The sequence below is a fragment of the Oreochromis aureus genome, linkage group 16, assembly GCF_013358895.1.
Source record: "Oreochromis aureus strain Israel breed Guangdong linkage group 16, ZZ_aureus, whole genome shotgun sequence".
In the NCBI taxonomy this organism is placed as follows: Eukaryota; Metazoa; Chordata; class Actinopteri; order Cichliformes; family Cichlidae; genus Oreochromis; species Oreochromis aureus.
The window spans coordinates 33122984-33135235 of NC_052957.1; the positions used below are offsets into that span (position 1 = coordinate 33122984).

Below are 12252 nucleotides of genomic sequence, written 5' to 3' on the forward strand. Positions count from 1 at the left end.
GGTAAACTAGACTGGTTGTATAGATATAGCACTACATAACCAGTACGCAAACACACACTTTTCTACTCTACCTGGGCACTTAAAGCACTTTCGACTGCATGTCTCATTTACACAAGCAAGTGCTTTCTACCTAATAATCACACACATTCACACTCTGATTAATTCAAATTTCATTTCATTTTTTTATACAGCACCAAGTCACAACAACAGTCACCTCAAGAGGGGTTATGTTGTAAAGATAATAGAGAGAAATCTTTTGAGCAAGCACTTGGTGATAACGGGAAGGAAAAACTCCCCTTTAACAGGAAGCCTCGAGCAGAACCAAGCCAAGGATGAGGCAGCCATCTGCATGACCAGTTGGGGGTGAAGGGAAGGGGGGCAGAACAAAAGGCACACTCTGGAAGAAGTTGTTTATGATGGGATAAACACATCAGTGTCTTGGCCAAGGATACTATGGCATGCAGACTAGAGGAGCCACGGATCAAACCACCAACCTTCTGATTAGTAGATGACCTGCTCTACCTGCTGAGCTACAGCCACCACTGATGGATGGAAACATTTATCTTATATACAGTCCATAATGAATCTGACTGAGAATGACTTGTAACAGCTTGTAGATTGAAAGGTCACAAGGTGTAAAGAATATCCTGTTTCATAATTTACTAAATGAACTATATGATTTATTGAACAAGACTTAAAACTAGTAAGTTAATAGTAAAACTATCAGTGAAGGTGTTACAAGGTCATAAATCAGGTGAAAGGTAGAATTATTTTAATTTTCATAGATATCATGTATAATCTTACATCTTTACACAAATAAAGCAGTATGTCCTATTAGATTGTGGGTCTTTTATAGATCATTTCATGTCAGTGTTTGCAGCTGTTTAATGACCACAGAGGTGAACTCTACCCCATTTTAAATTCAAATTCAGCTCAAGTGTACTTATTTTTAAATGTGCAGTAGACTAACAAAAACTTACATGAGTTCACTAACAAACAGTAAATCCATCATAATACAGGTACTCACATCAGCCCCGTGGCCCTCTCGTAGATTGTAAGTCAGGTCATGTTGTATCTCGCTGATGAACTTCTGGGCATACTCAGGGTAAAGTCGGAGAACCTCTCGGAGACCCTTGAGGCTGATATACTGCAGGTCACAGTAAGTCAGGGCTTTGACATTAGCGTTGGTTTTGATCACTTGTTCCTTCGTCAGGGAGTCTGAGCCAATCAGATCTCCTTTACCTGGGGAGGGGATGACAAAGTGAGTGATGCACAGATACCTGTCTTTGAAGCAGCTGTTTAGAGGGAGCCTATTCTCACTAGCTGTCAACACCTGAGAGAAAATCATCAGCCATTAAGCCAAGGCGATGCTTGTTAACACAAGCATTGCTGTGGCTTCACACACTGACGTTCTGAGCAGCACATCATCAAAGACAGAAGATTAAAGATTTGGACCTGTGAAGTCATCTCAGCAGCAGCGGTGGGAGCGTGTTTGTATGTCTAATGTACCTGCAAACCCAAGTCCCTTCAATTTATATAAACCAACACCACCTGCATAAAGCAGCACAGTGTAACTTACTTTGGTAAGCTTTACCATATATTAGTATAGTAGTAGCCTGTGCTGCTTATACGCCTTCACACAATCGGTTTCTTATGAAACATACTGTACAGCCTTAGGGAAGTGTTTTTCTGGATTGCTGGAGTATCTCTGATGTCTTAGCTTCCACCAGGTTGTTGCAGGTTGTTATAGGGTTATCATCTAATGGAATACTGGAATGGAACACTCTTTATGGAACGTGCCTCATTCATCCAAGTATAGGGATGGGTACTGGTGTCCGGTGCCATTCTGACATAAACGGTAGTAACCAGACCGAAAAGCAGCGTACATTTCGGTGCTTTCTTTCGGTGCTTTTTTCCCCCCTGAGATGTTTGAATTCTGGCCAATCATTTTACCTTTGCAAGCGTAGTAGGCGGGTCCAGGTACATACGTTCTTTTAGAGCAGAGCTACAGATTAAAAATGCCCGAGGCGAAGCGATCAAAAGTCTGGCTGTACTTCACAGCAAAAGATGCAAACTCAGCAGCCTGCAACAAGTGCTTTAAGCTGATACTGTGATACTGTCAAAGGAGGTAACTCCTCGAATCTGATGAAACACCTGGCGACGTATAGCATTTTGTTAAAAGCCGAGAAATGTGCCGTATTTGATAGCTTGCTGCGAGACCTCACACCGTGCACATCTACTGCGGGTGTGGTGCCTGTTATTGGACCCGGAGTTAGCAACATCCCCCCAAGAGAGGAGAGTCCTGGCCCCTAGCCCTGTCAGTGTAGCAGAAATGATGAGGATGATGATGGCAGCAGCAGCCGTTCTCCTCTGCGTGAGTAGCTTCATGTTGTTCGTGTGTAATTTACGTTGAGTACGCTAACCACATTATTACATTAATGCATGTAAGGTGAACTAGCAAACACCGTCGTAGTTACATGCGGCTGTCTTCTTGTTTGATGGCAGATACTCCCTTCACCCTGGCCAAAAAGACTAAAATGACCAAAGAAAAAGTGGGAAACAGTTAAACATGAGAGGTTTTTGGACAAAGTTTGTGTTTCTTTTTTTTCCCCATTGTTTAAGCACTGCTTCCAGCCAAGAGTGATACCATGTATGCCCTATAGCTGCAGAAAAGGCTAACATTGTTATCTTTTTACAAAAAAACAGCTGAACATGAGAGGTTTTTGGACAAAGTGTGTGTTCTCCATTCTTTAAGCACCGGTTCCAGCACTGTTTAAGCACCGGCACCGTTTCAAAAGTACTGGTTTGGTACTGGTATCGGATAAAACCTAAACGATACCCATCCCTATCCAAGTACTTTCTTTTTATGCTCAAGTGTTTTCCAGCTAACATTCAGTCTCTGATGGATGCAACAGAGAGCAGTTTGGGATTAGTATTTTGACCGACGGTATTTGGAATGCAGAGTAGAGCAGCAAACACCAACCTTCCAATTAGTAGATACAAGCGATCTGCTAATTGGAAGGTCTAGGCCTAGTCCAGGTTTGGCAGTTGCCAGGAGAACGGTACTTGTCTGACTGCATTGTGCCAAGTGTACAGTTTGGTGGAGTGGGGATTATGGTGTGTGGTTGTTTTTCAGTAGCTGGGCTCAGAGAACTCTTAATGTTTTAGCATACCAAGACATTTTGAATAACTTCTTTCTCTCAACTTTGTGGGAACAGTTTGGGGATGGCCTCTTCCTCTTCCAACATGACTGCACACCAGTGCACAAAGCAAGGTCCGTAAAGACAGGGATGATTGACTTAGGTACTGAAGAACTTGACTGGTCTGCACAGAGTCCTGAACTTCACCTGTTAGAACACCTTTTGGATCATTTAGAGGGGAGACTGAGAGCGAAGCTTTCTCGTCCAATACCAGTGTCTGACCTCACAAATGTGATTCTGGGAGAATGGTCAAAAATTCCCATGAATGCACTGCTTAACCTTGTTAAAGCCTTCCCAGAAGAGCTACAGCTGTTATAGCTGCAGCTACAGTACAGTACAGTGTAACAAAAAGAACAAACTCAGTGGCTGAGGTAGGCTTACTGACTTTCACTCTGCTGCCTACAAACACTTGGCTTTGTGTTGTTGCTTCAGAACCATAATCATATGTGTGCATATGTGTGTGAAGGCAGACTAGTGAACACGTGTGTATGAACAACCTAAATTAAGCAAACATCCTCTAATTTATAAAACTATGCTTGTTTAGCATGTGGCTAATCAGGACAGAATCTATTTGAGACCCTAGTGAGGAGGAGAGTTTTGACCTTAGACACAATGCAAAGATGTCGCCTTTTTCTAAGCTGCTTTTTAAATAAATCACTAGAAGAAATTGTCTCACATAACAATGCTGGTCACATTACCATGCCCCATATATAATCACACAATATACAGTTAGCATCAGCCATACAATGTATATGTGCAGCATAGATTGCATCGATTACTAATTGAAGACATGGATTGGATGGTTGGATGTTAAAAAGAAAATGGAAATGTGTTTGTGAGGCATGTGACAGACAAAGACCCCCCGCAAAAAAACGGAAAAAGTCAAACAAAGAAGGAACGAGGCTGCAGAGCCACAACGCAAAGAAAAGAAAGAGGGGGCTGAAGAAAAAAACAAGCAGAGAGAGAACAGAGGCAAAATAGAGGGAGGCGGGGCGGAGAAGGGCAGAGGCGAGCAGGGACCTAAAAAGGGTGATGGAGTGCGGAGGTGGACTGAGGAGAGGGAGGGTGGAAGACGAAAGAATCAAGAGAGAGCTGAGAGAGGAAGTGGAGAGGGACACAGTGTGGGGGTGGCTGCAGACTGGCATGAGAAGAAATGGAGGGGCGGGGTGAGAAAGAGTGAGGGAAGGGGGAGAGGTAGGGCGAGCAGGAGCTCGGCGCATGCCACGTGAGCGACAGCAGTTACTGGACTCGGCCTTCTAGCCCTCCTTTGAACCTCGAACCACCTCGCTGTCCTGCTGCCTCTGCACTCGGCACCATCCAACTGTCATCTGCAGCCCCCACCCCAAAATCTGTGCTGCTTCTTAATTTGGCACGATGGGCCCTTCTTATGCTCCGGCTGTCTTTTTTACGTCACTCACATTTCCCCTCCTCCACTCCCCCCCTTTGCAGTTCAGCACAAATGCACTGTCACAAAGATGACGGGTGGCCGAGAGCGACAGCAGCGACAAGGAGCGCTTTGGCTCATAATCACAGCAAAATGTTAAACTGAGCGGGAGACAAACACTTGCAAGTGACATTTAAGTGCATGTATCTGTCTCGTCTTGAAAGTGCAGGTGAAAGTGATGAGGGCAGGGAACAAAGGCTTATCAACGGAGTTCATTTTATCAACATCGCTGATTTGATACCTTGAGTAGGATTTTTCTTTGTTCTTGATCTTTTTAAAGGCAAGTTTTCAATCAACATCTCATACTTCCCTCTTCTTGTTTTACCCCTCGCTCCCATCTAGCCATCTAATAAATTAGGCATCTTGGTCTAGCACAGGGGTGTGATGAAATAAAAGGTCAATGTTTTTACTGGTGTCACATACTGTTAATTCAGTTTTAAGTAATACATCGCTCCATACTTGCTGTGATTCTGTGTGATGGTCAAAGTAAAGGTCAACTGAAGACCAAATTTACAGGCTAACATAAGCAGTAGGAGATGAAGAATATTAGCCTCGGTGATGACTGGCCCAACAGACCAAAATGACCCACTACAATGACACCAAGACTTCAGATGAAGTAAATGGGTCCCTGCACTGATCTGGACTAGTGCAGTGTCTGTATATAATTTACAGGTGTCCTCTAAAAGCATTGCATGCATGAAATCATCGAGTTAACGTTTTCAAAACAGGAGGTATAATAGGTACAATTTTGTTGCACAGTTTTCTGAATGTATTCTATGACCAGGGCAGATAAATAACAGTTCTGGGTCATTTTGACCCACTATTTTGAGTTTTCTGTGTTTTGATTTCTGTTTGTACTTTTGAGCCCCTCTGTTGTCATGTCGGGGTCATAGTTTCTGTTCGTGTGTCTGTAAAGTTCAGTGTACTTCCTGTTTTACTTTGGTAGCCCTCATTGCTGTGTGTGTTTTCCCTGTGTGTTTAGTTTTGTACCATATCCTTGTGTCAGCAGATAAAGCTGCATTTTGAGTTCATCCATGTGTGTAGTGAGTCCTGCATTTTGGGTCCAATCTGCCTGCCACACAGCGATTCATGACAGCTAAAAGCATGCAGACTACTGTGATGTTGTCTGAACTGTTGTTTGACCCCTTTGAAAATGTACATAAAACTCATAAAAACATCTTGATTGTGTGCAGCTCAATTTATTTCAGATGAAGCCACGTATGAGGATAGGCTTACTGAATGTGTGGATTCTTTAGTCTGGTAAAAATATGGCTGTGCAGAACAGGCATATCGTGGGTTGCAGCTCTCAACTGAAGTTAGTCTTTAAATCATGTTATTTCCCGGCGACGACCTGTTTAGGGATAAAATGTTTTTGCTCTGATAAAGTTGTATGGCACTGTCTTCAAACACTATTATTGCTAATTGGTGTGTGGGTTCTTGATTCAGGATTTTCAGCCTCATACTGCAGAACAAAATGAGGCTGATAATTGTCTGTGGCTGTGACTCTAATTTATCCTGTGCAGTTGCACTTTGACACTCGGTGATGTGAGACCGGCCATGGGTTTGAGATTAATCTGTTTTAGTGTCCATCAGCATTTGAGGATAAATCCACTTCGTTTCCCCTCACATCGACACAAAGAGAACACACAGAGAACACCATTAATTCATACAACTTGACCTTTTGATAAACTGACTTGCAACATGTGCATCTATCCTTGCCATTAAATAAATGCAATCCCCCCTATCTCTCCATCTACTGTCTTTGCTGTTCCCATAAACACACCTCACAGGAGCTTGTCCTGTCTGCATGCAACAGAGTGTTAATGGTTGATAGAAAACACTTATAGAGCTTCTACTCTCCCTGAGCACTCAAAGCACTTTATACAACATCCCACATTCACTTTCTTCTATGCTTAGAAGAAGCATACTAATGTTAATGTTACTAACTAAGATTCACACATTCATACTCCAGTGGATGCATCAGAGATACTGGGAGATCCAGGGATCAAACTACCAACCTTCAGATTGAGCTGCAGCCACCCACGAAAAGCAACAGAGTGAATGAAACACACTGTATAAAGTGTGAAGTAGAAAAGCACTATACAAGAACCAGTCCATTTAAAATGCTTTTGAATGTAATAGATGCCTATAACTGTGTTCCTAAGTTTGCTTTCTAGACAAGTGCATTGCCCCCCCACAAAATAAAAACTGGTTCAAATAAATGTATGAATGGCTGCCACTGCAAGGGACACTAATGAAACTCATGACCATACCTATCAGTCTGATCTTCCATCCTCATTGCACGTGTGTAAGCTGCTAAACTGACATGAACTAACAGTCTGCCAGTGCAGCTTTCACGTCACACAGACCAGAAAAACTTAATAGATTAAAGTAAAAAAGAACGAATAAAGGAATCCCAGTGCTCTCCTAATGAAAGAACATGAAAGAATAAATGAAGTGTGAATTGTGTTAAGGCAGAAACATAGGATGTAATGGTACGCTGGTGGTTGTGATATTCATGTCTGTGGTAAAGGTGGCCTTGCAGAGCATGACTCTGGGTTTCCACCCACACTCTGTCTGCAAATTCAGCCTTGTTTAATATTAGGCTTCTGCCTTCACATCCCCAGAGACTAACATGCACTCACACTGCATGTGCGCACCAGCGTGTGTGCGCACATGCACAAACACAAACAGTATTAGAAAGGTTACATCTTTGTGTTTTCTTATGTGTGATTTTGTTTCTCGGCTTTTTTGTTTGCAGTTACATCCTTTACAATTACTTCTGGTGCTGGGCGCTACATTCAGACATGTGGAGAGTGAACTGAGGTGAGGACCAAACCGCTCTGTGGGCTGACTAGTCTCAATCTGAAATTCAACTGGAAAAATCATGGGCACTGGACTCTCCAACCTAAATCATTTTTAGCATAAAAAGCCAGCACCTGTTGTGGCTTCACTCAAACAGCATGTACATCTACAGGCACCATTAATGTTAAAACTTGATGCATTTTTCCTTCTTTTGCTGCTCCATTTAGTAGTTGCAACAGCGGATCATCTGCTTCTGTCTCCCCCTACCCCTGGCATCCTCCATCACTACATCCATGAATCTTCTCTGTGGTTTTCCTCCTTTCCTTCTGTCTGGCAGCTCCATCTTCAACATCCTTTGTCCAGACTTTCCCCGCCCCCCTCTCTGCACAGAATTGCTGCATATTCAGGTTTTAAAGTAACATATTCTGCTTTTGAGAGCATGTTTTTTGAGGGAAGGTCTTGCTTATTTCAAACTACATTCTATACATATCAATACAGCATTCAATACACTTGAGTTTTGCTTACACAGTGCCACTTCTCCTCAAGGCTCTTTAAGTTCTCAGCTAGGAAACTACAAAATCAGAGAGAAACAACACGACCCCCTATGAGCAACACTTGGCGACAGGAGGAAGACTGGGCTCCCCTTTCACAGGAAAGGCATAACTTATGGGTGCTAAACCTGCATGGAGTCCAAACATGCCACCAACAGAAGCGACGATCCATTATAGCGTATGCTCCTGTCCTAACATTTCTGAAACGTATCGCTGCCATCAAGTACAAAATGCACACTGATCAGGCAGAAAATTATGAACACTGACAGATAAAGTCAAGAACACTGATTACCTCTTCATCATGGCACCTGTTAGTGGCTGGGACATATTAGGGAGGAAGTTAGCATTTTGTCCTCAAAGTTGATGTGTTAGAAGCAGGAAAAATGGGCAAGTGTAAGGATTTAAGTGTGTTTGACAAGGGTGATTAGAGGACTGGGTCAGAGCATCTCCAAAAGCTCTTATTGGGTGTTCGAGGTCTGCAGTGGTCAGCATCTACCACAAGTGGTCCAAATAAGGAACAATTGTGAACAAGTGACGAGGTCATGGGTGACTAAGACTCATTGATGGACATCCTGCCATCCATGTGGATGCTACTTGGACACATACCTAACCATTGTTGCAGACCATGTACACCAGCAGTCCCCAACCCCCGGGCCACGGCCTGGTACCGGTCCGTGAGTCGTTTGGTACCGGGCCGCGAGAGTTGAGGCTCGGGTGTGAAATTTATGGTTTTCAGGGTTTTTATCGTTAACTCGGTTTCCCTGGGTCTTTTCCTGTGTTGAAGGAGTGTTTTATTTTGAAAGAAATATTTACACGTTACCATAGCGACCAGAGAGCATTAAGAAGCAGAGAGGAGGATGTTACTCTCAGTGTTGTTGGTGCGTTTCAGGAGGACGCTGCTAATAAAGTTACACAGTTACACAGTGAATTCATGTTTATTATTATATTTACAAAATACCACAGTTTTTGTCTCGGTCATATCATTTTATTTTGTTGTATTTATCAGCGACAACTTAAAGGCCGGTCCGTGAAAATAATGTCTGACATTAAACTGGTCCGTGGTGCAAAAAAGGTTGGGGATCACTGCTGTACATCATTTCATAGAAACGGTACTGATGGCCGTGGCCTCTTTCAGCAGGATGCAACAAAGTAGCAGGATGGTTCAGGAATGAGGAGGAGCATAACTATGAGTTTGAGGTGCTGACATGGCCTCCAAATTCCTCAGATCTCACTCCAATCGAGCATCTGTGGGATGTGTCGGACGAACGATCCATGAGGGCCCTCACAGCTTACAGGACTTAAAGGACCTGTCGCTACCATCAGTCAGATAAAACAGCACACCTTCAGGTGTCTGGTAGAGTCCATGTCTCAATAGGTCAGGACTGTTTTGGCAGCAAAAAAACCCAAAAAACATTTGTTGTGTTTTCTCTGCACGCTCTCAGTTACAAATAGGGTTTAAAACATTTGCCAATTGCTGCATTCTGTCTCACAATTTCCACAGAGTCACAACTTTGTTGGCAAAGAGTTTGTGCCTTCCTACACAGCACACCCAGAACCGGTCGCAACAGCAAGCGGCAGGACTGAAGAACATTTCCGAACCACATTTCTCATTTGGAAGAGTCTGAGGTAATACTGTATACCAAGCTCATACTTATGTTTTCTTACTGGCATGTGGCTAGTAAGAAAAAATTAGCTCCAAGACACCCACAGTATTCACCCTGCACCACGCTCTAATTACAGCTTTTGGCTGTCAGTGAAGACATCTGACAAAAAATATTTTGAAAGCTACTAACACCCATGACAGCTCATACAGCAACATTAATCAACTTTGATGCACCTTCATACCTATTTCAAGACAGCTTATTACTTTCCATGCTTCTTCAAATCATTTTTTTAATGTTTCAAATGTTTGTAAGATTTCTGTGATGTGTAAGAACCTTGATAGTTGCGCTCTCGAACATAAATCGTGGGGCCATAAACGAATCACGGTGAGATTCTGAAGGGTCTTTGCTTTTCAGGCGCCTGTGAAAAGTTAAACTCTGAGGTGGAGGTGTTACTAGCCTGCAAGGAAAATGTCTCTGCTCCCCTGTTGTGGGAAGTTAATAACTCAAGTGTGTGAGAAGAAGCTCCAGTCACTCTACTGAACATGCCAGCAGTGCTGAGCTAGTGTCAAGATGTGTATAAGTTTCAAATTAAAAGGGACCTATTAGTCTTTATTTCCATCTCTGAGCAGCTCCTCAGTTCATCCTCTTGTTCAAACAAGCTGTTTAAAGTTCAAGCTCTGCCAACGATTTAATCACTACTAAACATTTTGGAGTCTCATAAGTACTTATGTTGATCATGTAAACTGGCTGAAAGAAACATGTTTTCCAAAAGAGCTGTGTGTCTTGTGAAAACCCGCTTCTCTCAGACAGCAACCTCCATGGCTGAAGAACAATCATGACAAAAACTGCAATCCCCACTCGCTCAAGTAACACATTACTGTACTGAATTCAGTAACCAAAAGCGATTAAATCAGACACTTGTCTTCAAGTCATGTGCAGGTCTGCAAGTTCAGGAGAGTGGGGACACGATCATTCATTTTATTCTTATTGCACAAAAAGACACGGACGTGAAGCGGAAATCGGCACCCAAGCTGGGGACAGCTATCCACTGCTGACATCAGCTCTTCCAAGTATGTGCAAAGATGGAAGGCCAACACAAGGCTAGCAGTGTGGACCCCCATATCCTGAGTGCATGCTGCCCACGGTCAAGGAGCCAAAAGCTTCATTTTCAGCAGGTAACCAAAGCATCTGATGAGCCGTGTGGCTTGTAGAACTGTAGTGTGCATTTGAGCCTGTACCTGTACCTTTTTCAGACTGCTCTTTGGGCTGGTTTCCACCTTTGCTGTTCATATTAAACACTCAAACTGTCCCCACTGGTACGGTGATTTGTGTCAGCGTGTGGGATTCTAGCCGGAAAATTCATCTTATGCTATGTTACCCAGTAACTGAACTATTTTCTTTTTGAGTAATGACCTCAACAATGTTCACTATCATAGGCCACAGACTATACCTGTTATAGACATCAGCCAACATTATTATGCATACTCTATGTGTGCCTCTCTGTTTATGCCTCACCGCCACTTTGTGGTCACTGCTCTCACCTGTGTGAACTATGGTGTGTGACAAGAGTGAAACACAGCTGCTGGCGTGTGCTTTGGTGTTGTCATGCACCTCTGGATTCAACATGACCGGGTTGGAGCCACATGTGTGTGAGCGGGTCTGTGTTTCAGTGACATATCAGTGATGCAGCACAGAGATTCTGTGCAGAGCAACAGTGAGAAAAGATGAGGAAGTGGAGGAAGCAAGAAGAATGAGTTGAGTAAAGTTTGACTTATCTGACTGTTTTGTTTAATGCGCCTTATGGTCCAAAAAATATGGTACATTAAACCCTATGGAATAAAAATAGGATGCCATTAAAGTTCATATGTGTGTGAAGGTAGACAAGTGAATACTTTTGGCAGTGCAGTGTAACAAAAAGAACAAACTCATTGGCCGAGGTAGGCCTCACTGACTTTCACTATGGTGCCTACAAAAACTGGCCTGGTGTCGTTGTTTCAGAACCATAATCATATATGTTGTGCATATGTGTGCTGCATAGGAAATGGATTCATAAATGTGTGAAACAGTTGGACCAACTATTAAAAACTGTAGCTTCCCTCTCTTGCCAGCAAAATTCCCTCCATTGCATTACAGAACCTCAAGATTCCTTCACTGCAGAGGTTTTTCCTACATTTTGCCATCTAAGGAATAAAGCTCTCCAGCCTCATGTGATTCTGTGATTCATTAACTGACAGCACAAAGATTAAAACAGAAGTGCTAAGCAGCCAACAAAAACTCTCATTCATTCATTAATTCATTCATTCATTAGTTTGGTTATAGGTGCATACAGTAGACCTGTTTCATCTCTGCTCACAGTAAATAGAAGATTATTCTGTCGAGCTCACAGGATCAACACTGTGGGAAATCATTACTCTCCCGGCTTGTATCAAGCTTGGTAACGACTATTTAAAGCAGCAGAGCATAAACAGCTGCTCTTTATCAGCTCGCCTTCAGCCTCGTCTTCCCCTTTGTTTGAACATTACACACACACACACACACACACACACACACACACACACACACACACACACACACACACACACACACACACACACACACACACACACACACACACACACACACACACACACACACACACCTGTTTTATG

General features: G+C 43.0%; 1 protein-coding gene across 1 annotated transcript in view; it reads right to left on the reverse strand.

Moving 5' to 3' along the window:
• The window catches only part of kcnh3 (potassium voltage-gated channel, subfamily H (eag-related), member 3), a 59214-nt gene that overhangs the window by 11643 nt on the left and 35319 nt on the right, over positions 1-12252 (reverse strand). Inside the window, exon 10 of the mRNA XM_039599611.1 lies at positions 1028-1242. Coding sequence (XP_039455545.1) covers positions 1028-1242 — 215 coding nt within the window. The remainder of the gene's footprint in view (positions 1-1027; positions 1243-12252) is intronic.